The 23,748-nt window shown below is 51.5% G+C and overlaps 1 protein-coding gene across 1 annotated transcript; it reads right to left on the bottom strand.

Moving 5' to 3' along the window:
* Positions 1-361: 361 nt before the first annotated feature.
* On the bottom strand, positions 362-17,975 carry RAPGEFL1 (Rap guanine nucleotide exchange factor like 1; the record flags this gene model as incomplete). Its single annotated transcript, XM_080713539.1, has 15 exons — positions 362-486; positions 723-777; positions 1,136-1,200; positions 1,396-1,483; positions 1,782-1,832; positions 2,805-2,895; positions 2,976-3,154; positions 3,960-4,082; positions 4,185-4,282; positions 7,997-8,164; positions 8,398-8,510; positions 12,229-12,326; positions 12,517-12,652; positions 14,553-14,628; positions 17,456-17,975. 15 exons carry the CDS (start codon positions 17,973-17,975, stop codon positions 362-364), a joined length of 1,986 nt encoding a protein of 661 aa, XP_080569665.1.
* Between the last annotated feature and the right edge of the window lie 5,773 nt (positions 17,976-23,748).

Genomic DNA, 23,748 nt, shown 5'->3' with positions numbered 1-23,748 from the left:
AGGGTACATCAGGGCTCCAGACCCTGGCCAGGGGGGAGCGGGACAGGTGTGGAGGGGGGAGAAGGCAGCCAGGGCCTCCGCCTCACCTCTTGGTGAGCCAGGAAGAGGCTGCTTCCTCCTTGCTTGGGAAGGAGAAGGGACAGAGGAAGGGACTTTCTGTCCCATTTCCCAGAGAGGGCAGGAACCAGCAGAGTGTGGTTTGGGGCAGGAAGGAGAGAGGGTGAGAGGAAGTCAACAGGATGAACAGGCTGAGTCCTGGTAAGTCCATCCAGCTCTTCCCTGTGAGGCAGGAAGCCACTCCAGGGTTGGCTGGGACTCCATGCAAAGTGCTTGCGTGCCAGGCGCCAAGGCTCCTCCGCTGTCACTGACTATTGGCTTCCAGCTTGTAGGAGAGCTCGAAGAGGAGGTTCTGGTTGTCAATGACCTGGAACTGGCGCACGTAGGCCTTGGTCTGCAGGTGGTGAGGGGAAGCCTCCATGTCCAGGCCTGGGGTTGGGGAGAAGAGGCCATCAGCCTCCCAGCCTCCCTTCTTCCTCTACAGAGCATAGGGTGTGGATCCCGATAGGTATTGGGCAGGTGGCCCAAGGAGAGAATGGAGAATTAACCAAGGTAAGGAAAGACCCCGTCTGAGCAGGGAGTTCTCCCCGAGCCCCCTCACTGAGCCACAGCTCTACCCCCCCCCAAAAAAAAGAAAACCCACTCTCAGAGGCCTGGGTACTCACAGAGGGGCCGGCTCCGGTACTTGCGGATTGTCCTCACTTTCTCAGCCACTGAATGCTGGGAGGTGACAAGGAATGGCCATGAAAAGGGCCCGGAAAGACCCTCCTCCTCTCCCCGGCCCCCAGCCCCTGTGGGTGTTTCTCCCTCCAGCGCCCTGGTTCTGCAGAGTCTCTGAAGGACCAGAGGAGGGGGTGTAGCGAGGCGCCAGGTGAGGGGGAGGCAGCGCTGTCCCCGAGCCACCTGTCAGCTTTGCCACCCATGGGTGGGTTGCCACAGTGACGCCACCCGGGAGACAGTCGGGAGTCTGTTAGGCAAGCTGGGCACCGTGGAGGACAGCGTCTATTTTGGGGAGGTGATGGGCAGGGGGAGGGTGCAACCCCTCACTCACAGGACTGGGGCTGGCAGCGCCACTCACCAGCTTCTCGATGTTCACCAAACCATCTACGAGGGTCTTGCTTCCCTCGTGCAGGAAAGTCAGGTCTGGGGGAAGGGGAAAGAGCCAGCTGTGAGGACAGGAGAGGAGAGGAGGTCCCCAGGGCCACCGCGCCCAGGACGCCTGCCCTCCCCCAGAATCCACTCCGCCTGGGGCTCCTCTGCAGGCGGGGATGCAGAAGCAGGCACGGGGGAGAGGAGAGTGTGGGCAGGGGAGCCTCGCTGTGGGCACGGCCCGCTCACCTTTGAGGATCAGAGGCACGAAGGGGATCACTGGGGGCTTCATTTTGGAGATCACTTCTCGGTAGCTTTTGTGATTCCTGCATGGGTCCTAGCATTTTGCAGAAGGAGGATCAGGGACAGACCTGCCCAGTGTTCCTCAAAGATGTCCCCCACCCTCTCCCTCCTCTCCCTGCCCCATCAGATAGGGGGGAGTCATCTAGCTGGGGGTGTGGCTCTTCTCCTCTATGGAAGAGAAGGTGGCAATACTTCCACCCTTCCCCTCCCATGTGGTAAAAAGAGGGCTGGTGTCCCATGCACTAAACACCTTGAAAGGGAAGCTAAGGGCGAGGACTCGGGGAAACACGGGTGAAAGTCCAAGGGCGAGTGAAAGGCCCAAGCCCACTCACGGTCAGATTCTCAAATTTGCGGAACAAGTTCTTGAATTTCCCTGGCAGCTTCTGCAGAATTTGAAGGAAGAAGAACGTCAAAGGGGGAGCTCCTTGGATTTCACAGGAGCACCTAATTCCCAGAATTAGAGAGGGAAAGAGTATCCACGCCTTGCGGGGAGCTGGGAGGACAGTGCATAGGAAGGAGGACCACCCTTGGCTGGATCCAGGAGCTTTGTTCAAAGAGCCCCCAAAGAAATGAATTATTCTGGGGAAAGCAAGACCTCTTTATGTTCCTTGCAGGCTGGAATACTGGCTCTGTGTGTGTGTGTGTGTGTGTGTGTGTGTGTGTGTGTGTGTGTTACTGGGGACTAAATCCAGAGGCATTCTTGTGTGTGTGTGTGTGTGTGTGTGTGTGTGTGTGTTTGCATGTGTGCGTGTGCCTGTGTGTGTGTTACTGGGGACTGAATCCAGAGGCATTCTTTTGTGTGTGTGTGTGTGTGTGTGTGTGTGTGTGTGTGTGAGTCTAGGGATGGAAGCAAGAGGCAGTTGACCTCCAAGCTATACCCCCTGCCCTATTTTGTATTCTTTATTTTGAAACAGGGTCTCCCTGAGTTGCAGAGGGCCTCACTAAATAGCCGAGGCTGTCCAAGGACCACCATCCTCCTGTCTCAGCCTCCCAAGTACTGGGATTACTAGCACGGCTTCAGCTTCCCTTTTATTTTTTTATTTGGAAACAGAGTCTAAGTTGCTGGCAGCTTTACCAAGTTGTCTGAGGCTGGCTTTCGAGCCTGCCATCCTCCTATCTCAACCTCCCAAGTACTGGGATTACAGGCTTGCGCCAATATGCTTTTTTAAAAATTGATTTGCACCAAGACGAGAGCCGAGCTGTGTGCACTGGGGCTGTAGTTGCCAGAAGAGGGCGCCCGCTTCCAACTGGCCTAAAGACTTCCTAGAGGCTCGCGGCAGTCCTGGGGTCCCCTGGTGGGATGGCTGGGTCTGCACAGTGCAGAAGGAAGTGTATGGGGGTTGGGGGGCTCTTACCTCCCAAGTGAGCCGCAGGCGGCTGACGGCAGCGTTGTCCAACCCCATGACCACGGCGAAGAAGGACAGCAGGTCCTGGTTCTGCTTGCAGCTGCAGGGTGGAAGGCGTGGTCAGGGGGTACCTCCAGATCTCTGCGCCCCCCACCCCCCGCCACGGCTGGCCGCACTCACATGGCTGCAATCTTGATGAACTTCTTGAGCAGCTGGGCGCGCTTGCCCGCAGCCTCGCAGAGCAGCACCTCGGTGGCCACCCAGTGTGTGACCTCGCTGCAGCGCTGCAGCAGCAGCTCCAGGTTGGCCGTCTCCCGGCGACCGCGCTCCCCGTGGAACACGTAGTCTACAAATTCCAGCTGCACCCACGGCGCAGAGGGGCGGCCAGGGTGTCGGGGGTGAGTGGGAAGATGGCAGTGCAGCGCCGGAGCAGCACAGGAAGGATTTGGGTTGGGGGGCAGAAAAACAAGGACAGGATGCAACCGAGACAACCAAGGTTAACACAATTTCACCATCTATTACTAGGTGCCAGGCACTTGCTAAGGGCTGATTTATCTTCAAGACAACCATCTGGGAGATACTGTCACTCCCTTTCTTTTTTATTTGTATTCTTATTTGCACGGTACTGGGGATGGAACCCAGGGGCATTCTACCTCCAAGCTACACCCTACAACCCTACTTTTTATTCTTTATTTTAAAACAGGGTTTCACTGAGTTGCAAAGGGCCTCACTAAGTAGCTGAGGCTGTTCGCAAACCGCAATCCTCCGGTCTCAGCCTCCCAAATGCTGGGATTACTAGCGTGTGCCACCACGCCCGGCTTAAAAAACAATTCTTTAACGGTGAATATTTTTTAAATACCCTGAGTCAGGGACTAGGTAAATAGCCCTTTGGCCCTAAACTTCTGAGCTATAGAATCTCCGTGACATTTCTTCTTTTTTTTTTCTTTTTAGTGGTACTGGGGTTCCTGGAAATCCTTCTACCTCTGGGCTATACTCCCAGACCTATTTTTTATATATATTTTAATTTGGAAATAGGGTGTGGGGAGGTAAGAGCTGTACGTGGCCCCAGGGCATGCGCTCTAGCCAGGATGCTGGTCTACAGACACTGACCGTCCTTGGCACCTCTCTCCCTCCTGCCCTGTCCATGCCGGCCTTGGTGCCCACCTCGTGCACACATCGGAACAGCTCCCAGTGGAAGGCAGTAAGGTGGTTGGCAACATCCTCTGGCTCTACTCGGTGGATCTCCGTGTCTCCGGGGGAGACCTGGATCTCCTCAGGGAGGGGCACCTGGTGACAGGCAGGGCAGAGAGGCTGGGCTCTGGTGGCAGGTGAGGGGCTGACAGCCTCCCTCAGCGCTTGCTCCCAGCCAAGCCCTTGAGAAATTCTTACCAGGGCCTCATAGCTGTCCCGGGTACAGGCAAACAGATGGCTGTTGATGCCCAGCGTGGTGAATACACAGTCCTCAGTTGGCTGGAGAAGGACCTTCTCTGCAGGAGAACATGCTGCTCAGCCTCGGCCCCAGCCCCTGGACCCTCCAATACCTCAGGCACCGTCCAGAAACACCAAACCTGGCACTGATACATTCTAGATTGGTGGGACTCAGGCTCTTACCAATTTATATCATATTTATATAAATTTATCAAAGGAATTTTTTTTCATACTGAGTGTTGAACCCAGGGCATTCTACCTCTGAGCTACACCCCCAACCGTTTTTTATTTTTTATTTTTTTCAGTACTGGGGATAGAACCCAAGGGCATTCTACCTCCAAGCAACACCCCCAGCCATATTTTTTATTCTTTATTTGAAACAGGGTCTCACTGAATTGCAAAGGGCCTAAGTAGCTGAGGCTGTCCATAAACAATCCTCCTGACTCAGCCTCCGAAATTCTGGGATTACAAGTGTGCACCACTGTGCCCGGCTTCATTTTGCATTTTTATTTATTTCTGGTGCTAGGGATGGAAACCAGGGGCAATCTACCTTTGAGCTATACCCCCAGATCTATTTTTTAATTCTTTCTTTCTTTCTTTCTTTCTTTCTTTCTTTCTTTCTTTATTTATTTATTTTTGTGGTAATGAGGATGGAATTGTGGTAATGAGGATGGAATTCAGGGGCATACTACCTATGAGCTATACCTCCAGCCCTATTTTTTTTTTTTTTTTTTTTGCGGGTCTGGAGATGGAACCTAGGGGCATTCGACCTCTGAGCTACACCCTCTGCCTTACTTTTTATTCTTTATTTTGAAACTGGGTCTCACTGAGTTGCAGAGGGCCTCACTAAGTAGCTGAGGCTGTCCGCGAACCGTCATCCTCCCGTCTCAGCTTCCTGAATGTTGGGATTACAAGCGTGTGCCGCCATGCCCAGCTTATTTTTATTTTTTATTTTGAAACAGTCTCAGTAAATTGCTTACGCTGGCCTCAAACCTGTGACCCTCTGTTTCAGGCTCCCAAGTAGCTATGATTACAGAGGTACACCACTGTATGCCATCAACTTGTGTCTTTAGCCTGAAAAATGGAGTATTTTCAGATGGGTTTGGTGGTGTATGCCTGTAATCCCAGTTAAGACAGGAGAATCACCCATCTGAAAACATTTGGCAAGTAGTAAGACTCTCATTAACCTAGTGAGACCCTGTTTCAAAATAAAAATAAAATAATCAGGTGTGGAATGGGGGTATAGCTCAGAGTTAGAATGCCACTGAGTTCAATCTCCACTACTGCAAAAATTTTGTAATTCCAGTACTTGGGAGGCTGAGACAGGAGGATTGCAGGTTTGAGGTTAGCCTCAGCAAGTAGAGACTCTGTTTCAAAATAAAAATAAAACAGGGCTGGGGATATGGCTTGGGAGTGAAAGGCCCTTGGGTACCATTCTCAGCACCAAAAAATAAATAAAATAAGATAAAATGCTGGGCATGGTGGCGCACGCTTGTAATCCCAGCATTCGGGAGGCTGAGACCAGAGGATCACGGTTTGTGGACAGCCTCAGCTACTTAGTGAGGCCCTCTGCAACTTAGTGAGACCCTGTTTCAAAATAAAAGAAGAAAAAGTGGAGCAGGGGGTGTAGCTTGGAGGTCAAATGCCCCTGGGGTCCATCCCCAAACCCGCAAAAAAAAAAAAAAAAGATAAAATAAAAAACAGTCTGGGGATGCCGGGCGTGGTGGTGCACGCCTGTAATCCCAGCATTCAGGAGGCTGAGACAGGAGGATCACAGTTCACGGACAGCCTCAGCTACTTAGTGAGGCCCTCTGCAACTCAGTGAGACCCAGTTTCAAAATAAAGAATAAAAAATTGGGCAGGGGGTGTGGCTCGGAGGTCAAATACCCCTGGGTTCCATCCCCAGACCTGCAAAAAAAAAAAAAAAAAAAAAAAAAAACAGTCTGGGGGTATATCTTAGAGATAGAATGTTCCTGCTTAATCCCAATGCCAAATAAGTAAGTAAGTAAGTAAACAAATAAATAAATAAAGTATCTTAGATGCTTAGGGGCAATAAAGAACCAGAACAAGTATGGCACAGTGGCACATGCCTGGAATCCTAGTATGTGAGAGACTGAGAGGGATTGCAGATTTGAAATCAGCTTAGAATAATTTAGAGAAACCCTGTTTCAAAATTTAAAAAAAAAAAAAGCCAGGCATAGTGGCACACACCTGTTATCCCAGTACCTAGGAGGCTGAGACAGGAGGACCACAGGTTTGCAGCCAGCCTCAGCTACTTAGTGAGGCCCTCTATAACCTAGTGAGAACCTGTTTCAAAATAAAGAATAAAATATAGGGCTGGGGAAGCTGAGCGTGGTGGCGCATGCCTGTAATCTCAGTACTTGGGAGGGTGAGATAGAGGATCACAGGTTCAAGCCAGGCGTGGTGGCACATGCTTGTAATCTCAGTACCTTAGGAGCCTGAGACAGGAGGATTGCACAGGTTCAAAGCCAGCCTCAACGGCCGGGCATGGTGGCGCACGCTTGTAATCCCCGCGCTTGGGAGGCAGAGACAGGAGGATCACGCAGGTTCAAAGCCAGCTGCGCGCGCTGGCTTAGGAGACCCTGTTTCCAAATAAAAATGTAAAAATAGGTCTGGGAGTGTAGCCCGGAGGTAGAAGGGCTTCCAGGAACCCCAGTACCAAAAAAAAAAAAAAAAAAAAAAGCCAGCCTCAACTACTTAGTGAGGTTCTCAGCAACTTAGTGAGACCCTGTTTCCAAATAAAATATAAAATAGGTCCGAGAGTGTAGCCCCTTGGTTCCATCCTCCGTGCCACAGAAGAAAAAAAAAAAAAAAAGATCACAGGTTCAAAGCCAGCCTCAGCAATCTAGCCAGGCTCTCAGCAACCTAGTGAGACCCTGTTTCCAATTAAAAAAAAATAAAGTCAGGCTGGGTGTGTAGTTCAGAGGTAGATGCTTCTGAGTTTAATCTCCAGCATAAAAATGGTGGGGGGAAACTGGGCGTGGTGGCACATGCTTGCAATCCTGGCGCTTGGGAGGCTGAGACAGTAGGATCGTGAAGGTTTGAAGCCAGCCTCAGCTACTTAATGAGGCTCATGGCAACTTAGACCCTGTTTCCAAGCAAACTATAAAATAGGTCTGGGCCGGGCGTGGTGGCACATGCTTGTAATCCCCATGCTTGGGAGGCGGAGACAGGAGGATCGCACAGGTTTGAAGCCAGCCTCGCTGGCTTAAGGGACCGTTTCCAAATTTAAAAATAAAATAGGTCTGGGAGTATAGCCTGGAGGTAGAAGGGTTTCCAGGAACCCCAGCAGCACCAAAAAAAAAAAAAAAAAAAAAAAAAAGAGGGAGTGTAGCCCAGAGATAGGCCACTGGGTTCCATTCCCAGTGCCACACAAAAAAAAGGTGTGCGTGGGGGGTGGTCAGGGAGACAGCTCTGTAGTAAGTATCCTTGTGTGCAATCTCCAGTATCACACATGCACACACGCCCCTGTGCACACAAGTGTGCATGTTCATAAAGGACCAAAACACATCCCCAGATGAGTAAGAGGCAAAACTATGATCAGAACCCAAGGGTCCTGGGCTATGGTTTCCCAAACTTTAATCCCTGGGGGGGTGTTGTCCAGATACATCCTTTGATCCAGCTTGTCTCAGGTGGGGTCTGAGATTTTTACAGGCTCCCAGGTGTACTTGAGGCTGGTCACATGCCCACACTTAGAGGAGCAAGGATCTACAATTCAATTTTCACCCCTGCCCAGGGTGCTGACCCCTCACCTCCTGAGGAGGCCACAGCTACCAGGATGAGGGACTCCTCACGCCCTGCCGGCTCCTCTGAGTACTGCAGCTTCTCCGTCACAGAGCCCAGGATGTCCTGCACAGAGGCTGAGAGGCGGCTGCGGATGGTCACGTAAGAGTGGTCAGGCATGTAGACCCGGCAGAAGACTGCACAGAGAGAGGAAATCCACTTTTCAACAGAGGCAGTGGCAGACCTGGCCCAGGCCCTGTTAGAGTACCTCCACTTCCCACACCAGAGACTAGCCCCTGAAGATGCTGTAAAGAGCCTGGTTCAACTACACAGGGACAGTCCACTGAGGGTGCCCAAGACCCAGAGATCCCGCATGTCTCCCCCAAGCCACTGGGAAAGCCCTGCCCCTCCCCTTGCCCACACTTCTTACTCTCATCTGAGCCCCGGAAGGCTACTCGGGTTTGGAGACAGGAATCTATCCGGCGGAAGTGGCGGAAGAGTGGCTTCACCTGCTTGCTGGGTGGCTGACTCTCCTCTGGAATCCTGGCACAAACACAGCCGGGCATCAGCAAGCCCTGCTGGGCATATGGAACGCCAGGCAGGCAGCATTAAGCAGGGATACCGAAATTGGGTCAAGGATGGACCAGCTTGCTTCAGAAGGTGGTTAAAGGGGGTGAGAAGAGAGGACGATGACCAGCATGTAACAACTGTCCAAGTGGCCCAAATCAAACGTCACCTCTTCCTGGTTCCTCTCTGACCCAGCCACCCACCATGATAGGTCACTTACTTGCCTCGACTGCTGCAGAATACAGGGATGGCACTGCTTATGCTCATGGCTTATCTCTTTTAAGAGATGGAGAGATTTTGAGAAGTGGATTGGTTCTTACTGATTTTTTTTTCATCCTCTAGGGCCTAGCACGCTGCTTGGCACATGGTAGGTTAGCAGGCATGAGACTTTTATTGAGTTTTGCCAATAAGAACTTCATAGTCTGGGAGGGAGACAGACGTGTATGCAGCTATTTCTGACACCAGGCAGGAGGTGTTGGTGATATGACAAAGACACAGGAGAGGGATGTTGGTATGGGGGAGAGAGAAAGCTATTCCTAAAAGGAGAATCTGGGTTGTTTTCGTGGAGAGGATGGCATCTGACCTGGGCCTTGAAGGACAATGGGAAGAGCAAAGGGTGGGCTAATGCGACTGCAGCAGGAAGCTGGGAACGCACAGGGTGGAGAATGGAGCTCCGCAGGGAGAGTCACGGGTGGGAGATGAGATGGGGGCTCAGCAGAAGGCGGAGAGGGGAGGGTGCAGAGTGCTGTGCTAGGATGTCTAGTTTTGTCCTGGAGGCAGTGAGGAGCCTGGATGCTGTTGGAATGGAGTGTGATGGTATCATTTATGCAAGTTTGAAGATTTCTCTGGTGGCGGCATAAAGGAAGAAAGATGCAAGGCCATAAATTAAAGCTCTGGGAAGGAGGCTGTGTCCCTAGTACAGGTGGGGAGTAATAAGGCCTACACACACAGTGGGGATGGAGAAGGGAGAAACAGGAAGGGCAGAAGGGATGAACAGATGCAGTGGTGTCCTGAAGCCAGCTCACATTGGCTCCCAAGTCCAATTTGGGGGAATTTTGCTGACTAGGCATTAAAACACAGCCCTTCAAATGTATATGCTCAGTATTTGGGAGGCTGAAACAGGAGGATCGCAGGTTGGAAGACAGCCTCAGCAAGATAGCTAAGTCTCTTAGCAACCTAGTGAGACCTTGTTTCTTTTTTTCTTTTTTCTTTTTTTTTTTTTTTTGGTGCTACTGGGGGATGGAACCCAGGGGCCTTCTACCTCCGGGCTACACTCCCAGACCTTACCTCCGGGCTACACTCCCAGACCTTACCTCCGGGCTACACTCCCAGACCTATTTTATATTTTATTTGGAAACAGGGTCTCTTAAGCCAGCTGAGGCTGGCTTTGAACCTGCGCGATCCTCCTGTCTCAGCCTCCCAAGCGCGGGGATTACAAGCGTGCACCACCACGCCCGGCTGAGACCTTGTTTCAAAACAAAAACATAATGCCAGGGCAATGCGTGGTGGCGCATGCTTGTAATCTCAGTACTTGGGAGGCTGAGATAGGAGGATCACAGGTTTGGAGCCAGCCTCAGCTACTTACTGGGGCCTTCCGTAACTTAGCGAAACCCTGTTTCAAAATTAAGAATAAAATAGGGTTGGGGGTGTAGCTCAGAGGTAGAATGCTCCTGGGTTCAATCCCTAGTAAAGTAAAAAAAACAAACAAAAGAAGAAAACCAAAATGCATGTGTTGCATGCCTATAATCTCAGCTATTTAGGAGGCTGAGGGAGAAGGATTGCAAGTTCAAGGCCAGCCTGGGAAATTTAGCAGGCTCTGTTTCAAAAATAAAAAGGGCTGGGGATGTAGTTCAATGGTAGAGCACTTGCCTAGCATGTATAAGGCAGTGAATTCAATCTCTTATATCAGGAAAAAAACTTTGTGGTGTGCATGTATACATGTATACACATATATGATTTATGACATGGTCAAAAATTATTACATAAAAGGAAATTTCCTAATTGTTTTACTAAAGCTTATTATTGTTTGGGTTTTTTTTTTTTTTTTTTTTTTTTTTTTTGCGGGTCTGGGGATGGAACCCAGAGGCATTTGACTCCGAGCTACACCCCCTGCCCAATTTTTTTTATTCTTTATTTTTGAAACAGGGTCTCACTAAGTTGTGAAGGGCCTCACTAAGTAGCTGAGGCTGTCCGCAAACTGCAATCCTCCAGTCTCAGCCTCCCGAATGCTAGGATTACAAGTGTGCACCACCACGCCCAGCTGTTTGTTTTGTTTTTGTATTTTTGTTTTTTGGGGGATGGAACTCAGGGGCATTCTACCTCTGAGCTACACCCCCAGCCCTATTTATTCTTCTGTTTTTGAAACAGGGTTTTACTGAGTTGCAAAGATCCTCACTAAGTAGCTGAGGCTGTCTGTGAACCAAGATCCTCCTGTCTCAGCCTCCCAAATGCTGGGATTTACAAGCGTGCGCCACCATGCCAGCTTGTTTTACTAAAGTTTATTATTATCTATGTTCTTGAGGTATTTATTATTTTTTGTGTACTGGAGATGGAACCCAGGGGCATCCTACTTCCAAGCTATACCCCTGCCCCATTTTTTATTCTTTATTTTGAAACAGTGTCTTCCTAAGTTGTAGAGGGCCTAAGTAGCTAAGGCTGGCCACAAACCTGAAATCCTCCTGTCTCAGCCTCCCAGGTACTGGGATTCAAGCATGTGTCACCACACTTGGCTTAAGGTTTTTACTTATTTATTTTTTGTGGAACTGGGATGGAACCCAGGGGCATTCTACCTCTAAGCTATACCTCCAGCCCAATTTTTTGTTCTTTATTTTGAAACAGGGTCTCACAAAGTTGCAGAGTCCTCACTAAGTAGCTGAGGCTGGCCGTGAACCTGTGATTCTCCTGTCTCAGCCTCTCAAATACTAGCATGTACCACCACTCCTGCTTCTTGAGACTTTTATATCTATTGTATTAGTATGGTAGAAATATGATATATAAGACCTGACTACTGTACATTATCTCTTCCTAACTCCACATTCAGTGATATTATATTGGTTATTGGTAGCTTGGGCGTGGTGGTGCACACCTATAATCCCAGTTCTTGGTAGGCTGAGACAGGAGGATCACAGGTTCATGTCCAGCCTCAGTAACCATGTTAAGAGAATTTATACCATGGGAATCAGCAAAAACTACAAATCAGGGCTCTTTCTCCTAAGCCACTGGTTGTTAATTTTTTTTCTTTCTCACTCTTTCTTTCTTTCTTTCTTTTTTTTTTTTCTTTCTTTCTTTCTTTTTTTTTTTGGTGCTGGGGATGGAACCCAAAGGCTTTCGACCACAGACCTATTTTCTATTTTATTTGGAAACGGGGTCTCACTAAGTTGCTGAGAGCCTCACTAAGTAGCTGAGGCTGGCTTCAAACCTGTCCAATCCTCCTATATCAGCCTCCCAAGTACCGGGATTACAAGCGTGCGCCACCACGCCCGGCTAAATATTTATCCGTATACCATCAGACTGACAGAAACAGATGGGAGACTGGACCAAAAAAGTGACTGGATACCGTGCTCTGTGCTACCCTCCAATAAGAGAAAGAGGTTGAAATAAAAACATACTGAAACCAAGAGGCCAGAGGCAGCCCCTGTAACAGAAAAACTCAGGGGAGCTCTCCTGTCCTCTCCTATAACCCTTCCCCCCTCACTTTAGCTCCACAGTCTCCACAAGCTGGTGCAGCCTCAGCGTGTCCTCTCGGAGGTCCTGGTAAAGGGACTCATCCTTCATAATTAGCAGGTACAGATCCTGGGGAGAGAATAACAGAAAGATGAAAGCGGGGGTCTCATCCCCAAATCACTCCCCGTAAGGGCTGGGGCAGGTTCTCCATGCCTTCAAGCATAGGACCGTATGAACTACAGCATCCTTGGCTTCCCTTCAAAGGGTCCCCTTCCACAGTGAAGATCCTGCTCACCGGCCTCTTCTTCCCAAGACCCACCTTGATGATGTGGCCGGCCCCCTCTTCCTCCTGCAGCAGCCCCTGGTAGGTATCCAAGAAATGGAGCAGCATAGCTAGACACGCCTGCTTCCGGCCCAGCCCCTCAGGGCCCTCCAGGCTCCCAGCCCGAACAAAGCTGACCCCTAAGTTAAGAAAAGACCTTGGCAGATCTGAGAAAATTGCGAAGGGAGGCAATGGGAAGCGAAGCCACCCCACAAAAATTTACTAGGTTTGGAGCCAGAGAGAAAGGAGGTTTGGAGGACCTGGAGCCAAAGCCCTCCTCCTGTCCTGTGCCAGCCCAGGCTTTCGCTCAGAACAGGTAGCAGTGGCACCCTCTTGACCCCATCCAGCTCTTTCCTGTTAGATTCCCCCCCCCCCAGGTACTGAGGATGGAACCCAGGAACATTCTCCCTCCGAGCTACATCCCCACACCTATTTTTTCCCATTTTTTATTTTTATATTTTTTTGCAGGTCTGAGGATAGAACCCAGGGGCATTCAACCTCTGAGCTATACCCCCTGTCTTATTTTTTATTCTTTATTTAATTTTATTTTATTTTATGAGTCTGGGAATGGAACCCAGAGGCATTTGACCTCCAAGCTACACCCCCTGCCCAATTTTTTATTCTTTATTTTGAAACAGGGTCTCACTGAGTTGCGGAGGGCCTAAGTAGCTAGCTGAGGCTGTCTGCAAACCGCAAGCCTTTGGTCTCAGCCTCCTGAATGCTGGAATTACAAGCGTGCACTACCACTCCCAGCTCTTCCTGTCAGATTTTTTTCTGTAAACACAGTACCAGGATCCATTCAACCTCTGGCCAGCCCAAGATCTGGAGCTTACAGATGGACAAACCTGACTTTATTTTTGCAGTAATGAGGATGGAACCCAGGGGCATTGTACCTCCAAGCTACACTCCCAGCCCTATTATTTATTTATTTATTTATTTATTTATTTATTTATTTTCTTATTTGCAGTAATGAAGATGGAACCCAGGGGCATTCTACCTCTGAGCTACATCCTCAGCCCTATTTTTTATTCTTTATTTGGAAACAGGGCCTCACTAAATAGCTGAGGCTGTCTGCGAACCCAGATCCTCCTGTCTCAGCTTCCCAAATGCTGGGATTACAAGCATGCACCACCATGCCCAGCTCCCAGCTCTATTATTTAGTATTTTTATTTGGTGAAACAGAGTCTTACTGAGTTGCAAAGGGCCTCGCTAAGTAGCTGAGGCTGTCCATGAACTGTGACTCTCTGGTCTCCGCCTCCTGAATGCTGGGATTACAAGCGTGCACCACCACACCTGGCCTTGTCTTTACCTCTAAGAGAATCTATTACATTCTGTTCAGTGGCCCGACAGTCACAATTAGGTTCTAAGATATTCAGTGAGAGGTTGTGCTCACATGAGACCCAACAAGCAGCCAGCGGCTCCTCCCCAGCCGACCCTACTGAAGGACAGCCATGATCTGATGTTGACATCAGACCCTATAATAACTCACTGGGCAACCAGATGTTTAGAGGAATAATTCAGTGAGGAAAGAGGCACCCTTAATAGAATAATGACACCTTATATTTACACAAGTGTCTGCAGTTGCCAAAGCACTCTCACATCTGCTATCCAGCTGATCTTCACAGCAGCACATAGACGACAGGGCAGGTGCTATTCACCTCCATTTTACAGAAGGAACCAAAACCCCAGGAGATGAGGTGATCACTCAAGGCCACACAGCTGGAGAGTCAAAAGGCCAGGTGTGTTTTCTTGGGCTCTGAAGTCACACATGGGTGGAGGGACTAGCCCCCTCTGGCTTTTTTTTTTTTTTTTCCAGTACTGGGGATGGACCCCAGGGGCATTCTACCTCCGAGCTACTCACCCAGCCCTATTTTTTATTTTTTTTATTTTGAAACAGTCTCACTGAGTTGCAAAGCCTAAGTACCTGAGGCTGGCCGCAAACCCGCATCCTCCTGTCTCAGCCTCCCGAATGCTGGGATTACAAGTGTGTGCCAACACGCCCGGCTCAGCCATGCTCCACAAAAGGATATTACTGGTGTAGCTCCTGCAGAAATTTCTCAGTTGGGAGGAAGAGGGAATGAGTGAGGACGATGTCATCGAGCAGGATATCTGTAGAAATCAACGGGTGCCACATGTCAGGAGGGCGCTTCCAGGACCAGACTGGAAACCCTATACCCTTCTCTAGCCTCCGAGGGCGAGTTCTCTTCAGGCAGGCTGGAGCCCCAGCCACCTGCCCTGTCATGCTCTGCACACACGCACGCACACGCACACACACATATGTGAAGGTTCGGGGCAGCCGCTGCGGGGGTGGGACTGGCAGCTGCCAAGGCAGCTGGAGGGAAGAGGGGTGTGCCTTTGCCGGCCATGCACACTCCTCTTCAGTGTGTGTGGAAAGTTGATCAGATGACACACCAAGCTTGAGAGCTGCCTGAAAAATTAAGTAGCCCACAAAAGAAGGGCTCTAGACTGAGAACTTCCAAACACAGAGGTCAGGGTCAGCAGCGGGTGTGTATGTGTGTCCCTCCTCCCCTCCCCACACCCTACCCTACATCTTTAAGTTCCAACTAGGCAGGTGGGAACTAGCCCCATTAAAAAGGAATGACTGCCATCTCTTTGATCTCAGAGTCTTTAAATAGAAATCCTGCACCCTCTGGGTGCCCAGCCATGGAAGGGTTAATGCTGGAAGGTGGAGGGGAGGGGCTCCTCCTGCCACCTTTCTCCCTTCCACACCCCTCCCTGTCTGGGCCTGGCTCAGCCAGTCAGCCAGGTACAAGGTCGCCCTGACTTGCAGCCCTGGGGTGGGGCAAGGCTGCCTGGCACACACAGACAGGGAGGGCACAGGGAGGGAGCCAGGTGTCCTCACCAGGACAGGTTAGGACCAGGTCCCCAGGCTCTGCTCCAGGACAAAACCAAGGCTCTGACAGACTCACCGTCCCTGGCCACCAATTCTAGCCATGAAGGTGGAGGAGAAGCCACACAAGGTCATCTCCTTTAGCTAGCTCATTTCACAAATGAGAAACTGAGGCCCAAGGCGGGGAGGGACTGGCCTGGAGCCGGTGCAAGCCAGACTCCTGCTTCTTCATGTTCTTTTCCTCCATATGCTGGAGGCAAGGTAGAGTCCCAGGGTGAACCTAGTGGTGAGACGGGGCTGCCTAGGTGTTTCAGAGGCCCTGGAGAGGTGTGGGGGACCTTCTGTAAGTGCCCTCCTCCTACACACCCTGGGAGGACACGCAAATGGCTTGAGAACATGGTTGCACTGGAAGTATCAAGGTGGCAGGTTAAGCTGATTCTCATTCACTCTGGGACTGGTTTGGGTTTTCCCAAACCAGTTACTCTGGGGATCCAGCCTGCTAGGCCAGATCATATGGGTGACAATTCAGGAGTCTTACCACAGGGGAAGCAGAGCAAAGTGTATGGCACCAGGCCCCTGTGCAAGGGGAAAGAGTTTCTCCTTTTTCTCTCTGCCCAGCTACCATACAGTGGTGTGTGTGTGTGTGTGTGTGTGTGTGTGTGTGTGTGTGTTTGAGATGCAGCACTGCCTGGCTCCCTGCTATATTCTGAAAGCAAGTCAGAGTCCCTAGCCCTGACCCCCAGCTTCAGGCACAGGGTCTAGGAACAGTGAGGCCTGATATCCTTCCTACACTCTATCTAACGGGAGAACGAAGCCAGAGCAAAGGAAGAGGAACATGGTGCAGAGTGGGGGAGATGCTGATATGGGGGCTACAGTTTGGTATCTGTCTCTTCTAAAGTAGGATCTGGTCCAACGCACAGCCTCCCCAGGGAATGTGTCATAGAGACACAGGGTGTGTGGTGTAGGCGGGAAGTTATGGTTAAGAGAGCTGTGTGTGTCTGATATTTTTCTAATTAAATCCAAAAAGGTGTCAGCTCCCCAGGGCAACTACAGCCTGAACCAAAGGAGAGGACCCAGGCCTCAAGAAAAATCTAGGGGAGTGCCACCCCACTTCACACACCTAGGCTGGAGTTCCTTGCAGAGGGCTAGGAACAAAGTGTAAAACCTCCCTCTCTTAGGGTCTCAAGGAGGGCTCCCAAGCCTCAGACCTCCCGGGCTTCATGGATGCCTAGAGCTAGATGGAGAGGCCCCTAGGTCTTCTATCTCAGCACTAACCAGGGATGTGGGGCTTCGGTCTCCTTCAAGACCCCTTAGTCGTGTGCTGATGGGGAGGGGTGAAATAGCATCATGGTTAAGGGAATAAACCTCTCAGGGTGTGGTTATTATTTTTTAAAGAGGCCATGCGCAGAGGCCTGCCACCGGAAGGGTGGGAGCTGGGAAGGCCAGGACCCCCCGGGTGCTGCAGGGCTCGGATGCCTATCCTGAGGTCCCTTTCCTCACAAACACCTCTGAGTCCAGCCCCAAGAAGAATGCCATCCCCCACCAAACTGCTAAGGACAATGCATCCCTTTGCCGGAGCCCCAAAGGCAGCTTGGGCCTTGGGCCCGTCCACGCTGCCTTACCCAGTGGGCTAGCCTGTGCTCTGGGGGCGTCTACACAGTCAGGGACTCCTGTCAGGTTTTCAAGCCTTGGGCACATCTGAAGGGTGGCGCGGCTGTGCTCTGAGGCTTCCATTTTATTGTGTCAGGCCCTAATCTGGGGGCAGAGGAGGAGGTAGCCAACATGAGGGACCCAAGGGAGGCTATGGCTAAAATGTCCACAGGAGAGGAAGGGTGGCTGAAGGAGAGGAGACTCAGCTCCTTCCCGCGTGGGTGAGGCTGCTACAGGGAGGAAGGCGGGCATTGCCGTTTCTCTTCTGCTCGAAGGTCTGTGGCTCAGCTTAGTCCCTGCCCCATTTCGAGAGACCCCTCAACCCCACACTCAGACTCCAGCATACACCACCATTCCGTTCTCGTTCTCTAAGGATAAGAAGAAAAACCCAGGACACCCCCTACCTCAGGATGGATTGGCCCGTGGACTCCTTACCTGAGGCGCTGCTGTCCCTGGTGGCCCCTCCAGCCAGCCTCTCCAGAACTCGGTTTAGAAGATGCTCCGGCCGCTCGGGGGCGCCCAGCGGGGCCCAGGGCGGCGAAGTCAGGGGCTCGCCGGGGGACAGCTCATCCGAAGAGTACGAGGAAGGGGAGCGCAGGGGCCCCCCGCCCCCGAGCGGCCCGGGCCCCGGCACCTCCTCCAGCTGCAGCCAGCAGGGCCCGCCGCTGACCAGCTCCTCCACGACCCCCGCGGGCTCGCCCCCTTCCTCCTCTGGGGGCGGCTCCAGCCCCGGCTCGGCGGGGGGCTCCCGGAGGAAGGCAGGGAGCAGCAGGCGAGACACGCTCTGACGCCGCTGCAGTGGCCGCGGTGCTCCGGCCGGACCGCCGCCCCCGCCAGGGCCCCCGCCCCCGCCAGGCCCTCCGCAGCTCCCCGGACCCCCGCCGGGACCGCCCGCCACCGCTCGCCCCGCCAGCTGCGACGTCTGCTTCTTCAAAAATTTCTCGAGCGGCTTCATGCCCCCCCCGCCCCTCTCCCGGGGGCCGCCGGGGGACCCAGGTGTCCCAGGCGCGGGCGGGGGGGGCGGGGACACGATGCTCAGGGCCGGAGGAGCAGAGCCGAGGGCCGTGCCAGGCGCCGGACTGGGGGCCAGAGGTGGCCGAGGCTCGCTGGCCGAAGTCCAGTGGCCAGTGGTCGGGGCAGGTGCCAGAGGGGAATGTCCGCTCTCAGCGGCCTCCCATGCCGGCTGCGGCCGGAGGGCGGGCAGGCTGCGGGGCCGGTGCCCCGGCTCTGCGCTCTGGGCCAGGCTGCGGCGGCAGAGGCAGCGGGCCGAGCGCAAGGCTGGGAGGACGCGGCGGCGGCGGCTGCGCTCCTCGCCCGGGGGAAGGTGGCAGAGCCGAGACCCGCCCCCTTCTTCAGTCCCCGCCCAGTCCCCGCCCCCACCGCGCTGGGCCCGCCCCCGGCCGCGCGGGGCTTCCACTTGGGCTGACTGCAAGGAAACAGGGGCTTGGGTTCACAGCAAGACGTAGAGATTAAGGGCAAAGGCGAGGGAGTGGTCTGCCAACGGGGAGGATTCTTGGCTCTCAGGAGTAGCGGGGCTCTTAGCATCATTAGAGCCCCGGCCGGTTTGTGGCCTGCACCTGACTCACCCACCAGTACGCAGGTGAAGCCTACAAAGACTGCTGAATCCTGTCCACCTTGGCTATACTCACAGGAACATGTGGCCTTTAGCTCCTGGGAGAAGGACTGGAAAGGCTTCCTGGGTGGACGGGCACTGGCACTAGGGGTGGTGCCCATCTGCCCTTTCTGGTAGGGTATAGTAAGTAGGTGGTGCAGCCCTGGCCTGTGAGGCAGGTACTGGCAGGCAGATAAGAGCCAGGCAGAGAGCAGCAGGTTGTGGCAGGTCTAGTTGGGGTGAGAAGAGATAGGCAGAGGGGAGGAGTAGGAGGGCACCTAGCCCACATGGCGGCAGAAGGAGGCAGGGCCGTGGCTAGCCCCAAAACTGCCAACTATCAGAGCATACAGAGTGGATGTAGCCGTGGTACGGAAATAGTGGTGCCAAATGAGCGCTCCAAGTAATCCTGCTTCTTGATGCTCATGCCAGAGCATTCTGTCCCCAAGGGTACACTGTGCCTCAGGAGGTCGGGGATGTGGAGATACAGTGTGAGCACATCCAGGTTAGGCTTTCAAGGTCAGGGAGTGGCTCAGGTTCCAGGTGGGTTGGAGCTCGTTGGCTAATGCCCCACCCATCTACTGCGCACCAGCCAGGCATGGACAGGAATGTTAACTGCTGGGAGTGGTGGTAGAACCGACAGGGTGTGCGCTACACTCATGTCACTGTATGTGCGTATCTGGTCCCATGTGTGATAGAGCATGTGTTCACAGAAACAAATCTTTGCCCACCCATCTGTGGGTTTGGAGTGGGAACAAGAACTACAGACAACCCAGTTTTGCCTAAGAAGCTAGGTCTGAGGACCAGCTTCTTGGGCTCCTTTTATTGGACACCCCAATATCCCTAGGGTTGAAAGGGGAAACTGGCTGGAGTGGCTTGGAGCTCTCCAGGTAGCATTTTATGAACCGAATAGGAAGAGGGGAGGGCTTCTCTCCCAGCACATGCCACAGTTACCAGATTAAGCCGGTTGCCTTGGTAACCTCCTTTCTGGGCAGGATTTGGGATTGTCGGTTAGGAAGGGCGAAGAATTGGGGAGTGTGGAGGGTGTGGGGGCTGGAAGTAAAAAGAGCCTAAGAGACTTCTGGGAACTAAAAGCTGGAGAACAGACTCCAGTGCCCCCCACTCCCCACTATCCAAGGATATCAGGCAGCGAGTGAGTCATTGAGTTCAAGACCTTGAATTCAGAGCATCAGGTAGTGGCTCTCCTAGGACAGTAGCAGTTTTACCCCAACTCCACGTTGGAATCACAGGGAAGCTTTTCATAAATATCGATGCCCAGCCCACACCCCAGATAAATTAAATGAGATTCCCAAGGCAGGATCAAGGCCTATATTTGAAAAGCTCCCCAGGTGATCCAAATAGCCAAAGCTGAAAATCATTGCCTTAGAGTTGTACAACCCAACCCAAGTGGGCTGCAGATGCTGGGAGATGGCTTTGGGACTGCAAGTCCTTGCTGTTTCTGAGTCACTCATAAGGTAGCAAGCCTGTGTACTGACCCAGAGAAGAAGGGTTGGCAGGGCATCTGCGATCTATCGTGGAGATAAAGAGAAAGGTAGGGTGGTATGAATTACCACTGTGAAGAGATGGGGCCAAAAACCTTTAACTGAAAGTTGAGCCCCTGGGCTTTTAGAAAGGGATTGGGCAGCCAGGTGTGGTGGCGTGTGTCTGTAATCCCAGTAATTGGGAGGCTTGACACAGGTGAAACGTAGGTTTGAAGCCAGCCTCAGCAACTTAGTGAGGCTTTCAGCAACTCAGACCCTGTTTCCAAATAATAAAAAGGGATGGGGATGTGGCTTGGAGGTAGAATGCCCCTGGGTTCAATCTCCAGCACCCCCCACGCCAACACACACACACACACACAAAAAAAAAAAAAAAAAAAAAAAAAACAGGCAGGATTGCCCTAGGCTGATCTGTCTGCCCCTTATACTCCCCTTCACTCTGCCCACCAAGAGGCAGGCTGGGAGGGCAGAGAGAACCTGGGGGCTTTGCTGAGCTTGAGTTTCTTCTTGCTGAGCTGGTTACCAGGGCAACAGAGAGAGCAATGGGATCTAACTGCAGGACTGGGGAAGCAGGAGGCAGGGGTGAGGGGGAAGCATCTTAACACTCTCATTCCTGCTGCCAGTAACCCACCCCCAAGCCTGGTTGGCATTCTTTGTATGACCCCAGGAGACCTGGCCTATAGACAAGCTTAAAGTCTAAATTTTATTATTACCCTGTCCGGGAGAAGGGATGCAAAATGAGATGACTTAAAGATGAATTAGGGATGGGGTCAGGAAAGTCAGTTATCTGGCTGTAGCAGCAGTGCCAAGAGGTGTGGGATAACTTCCATCTATCATTTTGTTTTTGCAGTTGGTACTTGGGATTGAACCCAGGGGCATTCTACGTCTGAGTTATGCCCCCAGACATACTTCACTTTTATTTTGAAACAGAATCTAAGCTGCTGAGGTTGGCTTTGAACCTATGATCCTGTTTCAGCCTGCCAAGTATTGGGATTACAAGCTTGCACCACTATGCCCAACCCTGTCATTTTAAAATACACCACGTCCATGCCCCCAGCGTAAGGCTTGGTGGAACCCAAGAACAAGGATTGCTAGCTCTACATTAAATTCAATTGCTCTCCCGTCCCAAGGATAGCCTTAGCTGCAAACTTCCATCCCACACAGGACCTGGAGGCAACAGGCAATTCAAAGCTGGGCATTATCCTGCATGAACCAGGGCCCAGGTAAAGGGTAACATGAGCCACAGTTGGTGGCCTTTCAGTTATCCTTCCCCTTAACTATACTAAGACCCATAGGTGTCTCTCCCTTACACTGTGGGCCATAATATATACATATATAGTAGTACTGGGGATGGAACCCAGGGGCATTCTACCTCTGAGCTACAGCCCCAGCCTTATTATTTTTTGTATGTGTGGGTCTGGGGATGGAACCCAGAGACATTTGACCTCCAAGATACACCCCCTGCCCAATTTTTATTTTTTGGTGGTACTGGGGTCCCTGGAAGCCCTTCTACCTCTGGACTACACTCTCAGACCTATTTTATACTTTTTTATTTTTGGAAACTGGGTCTCTTAAGCCAGCGGGACTGGCTTCGAACCAGCGCGATCCTCCCGTCTCCGCCTCCCAAGCGCGGGGATTACAAGCATGCGCCACCAAGCCTGGCTTGTTTTTTATTTTGAAAGAGGGTCTCACTGAGTTGTGGAGGGCCTCACTAAGTAGCTTAGGCTGTCCATGAACTGTGATTCTCCGGTCTTGGTCTCCCAAATGCTGGGATTACTAGCATGCGCCACCACACCCAGCTGTATTTTTTATTTTGAAAGAGTCTGAGTTGCAAAGGGCCTAAGTAGCTGAGGCTGCCCGTGAACCTGTGATCCTCCCATCTCAGCCTCCCAAATGTGGCTATATTTTAGTACCAGCGTCTTTGTGTTTTGTGTGTGGTACTAGGGACTGAACCCAAGGATATTCTACCACTGAGCTACACCCCCAGTCTTTTTTTTTTTTTTTTTGGGTAATGGGGGTGGAACCCAGGGGCTTTTCTACCTCTGGGCTGCACTCCCAGACCTATTTTTTTAAATATATACTTTATTTGGAAACAGGGTCTAAGTAGCTGAGGCTGGCTTCAAACCTGTGCGATCCTCCTAAGCCTCCCAAACTCTGGAATTACAAGCGTGCACCACTACACCCGGCTTTTATTTTTATTTTGAAACAGGATCTCCCTAGGTTGCGGAGAGTCTCAGTACTTGCTGAGGCTGTCCTCAAACCTATAAGATTCCTGTCTCAACCTCCAAGTACCGGGATTACAGGTGTGCACCACAATGCCCGGTCAGTATCTTTACTTTTCAAGATAGCTACGTATGCCTCCTTTTCATCAAGGATCTGGTACAGTTGTATTAACATTTGATGGTACACTAACTGAAGAAACAAAGAACATAAAGGGTACTGGGTGTAATGTGGGCAAGCATGTTGGTAAGCAGCATGTCACTAGTTTTTCTGTCCATGACAATTTCAAAATTTAAGAGATAGCATGATTGATATTTTGGTGTCTACACAATGTACTTTTAAATGAACTGATGGGGAGTGCTGACACACTTAGGTCCACGTGGGGGTCCTCATCTCCCTGGGCTTCCATTTCACAAGTCTGGGGTGGCTAGAGTTGTGAATGTTGACTATGGGAGGAAATTAGGGAGTCCTCTTTTCCCCTCCCAAATGAAGACTCAGGCAAAGCAGACAAGGAAGACAAGTTTATAGTTTAAATTTTATTATCTCCAAGTCATGATGCAGATCACAAATGTGCACCCTTTAAAACAGTAACAAGAACAAACAACACCACACATGGAGAGATTCTTGCAATTAAACACAGTGGACGAATAGACACAACTGTCACAGTGTCTTAAGGTCTGGGAATCTGGCCATGCTGCCCACAGGCTTGAAGAGACATCTTTAGGTTTAAGGCAAAGGGAAGCCTATGAAAGGCACCACCACCAACTACGCCTCGAAGCACCTCTTTTTTCTTTCCTCCTTGGGGGTTACAATTTAAGTGTCTGTCTTCTCTCCCCACCCAACACCTTGACTCAGAGTGGTCAGGCCAACTGCTAGAGACAAGGAGAACAGACATGTCTAGGGGAGAGACAGCCACCATCTTCTCCCTCAGGTCTAGGGACAATGGCCAAGTTCCCCTTGGCAGACACAAGTGCTGCAGTAACAGGAAGCTCTTCCACTGAGGCAGCAGGGCAATGGTTCAGTGCCATGGATAGGAAGGACAGGAGGGAGAGCCCTTGCCCAGAAAGTGACTGGCTTCCTCAGGCCTTAAGCCCAGATGCAGTATCTTCTGTTTGCAAGAATAGGAGGATTCAGGGGGAAATAAAGCAGTAATATCTAAAATACTTCGAGCAGGAAAGTCATGGAGAACAACTGCAAAGGACAAGGTAAACTTCTTGCTGGATAGTACTTGCCTCCAGAGAGATGCATTGGTCCACAGCAATTGGGATAAGGGTGCAATAGGGATGGAAAGAAAAGCAGCAGGGCCCTCTAATCCCACCAACCTCAAAGACTGAGCCCTGAAGACTGAATACATTCCCCTAAGGTGCAGAGGCTCTCTCCCTTTACTCTCCCTCCTCACA

The sequence above is a fragment of the Muscardinus avellanarius genome (assembly GCF_963383645.1).
Source record: "Muscardinus avellanarius genome assembly, chromosome: 16".
Taxonomy (NCBI): domain Eukaryota; kingdom Metazoa; phylum Chordata; class Mammalia; order Rodentia; family Gliridae; genus Muscardinus; species Muscardinus avellanarius.
The sequence above is the reverse complement of the archived record's forward strand: the minus strand, read 5'-3'. Positions and strand labels throughout refer to the sequence as shown.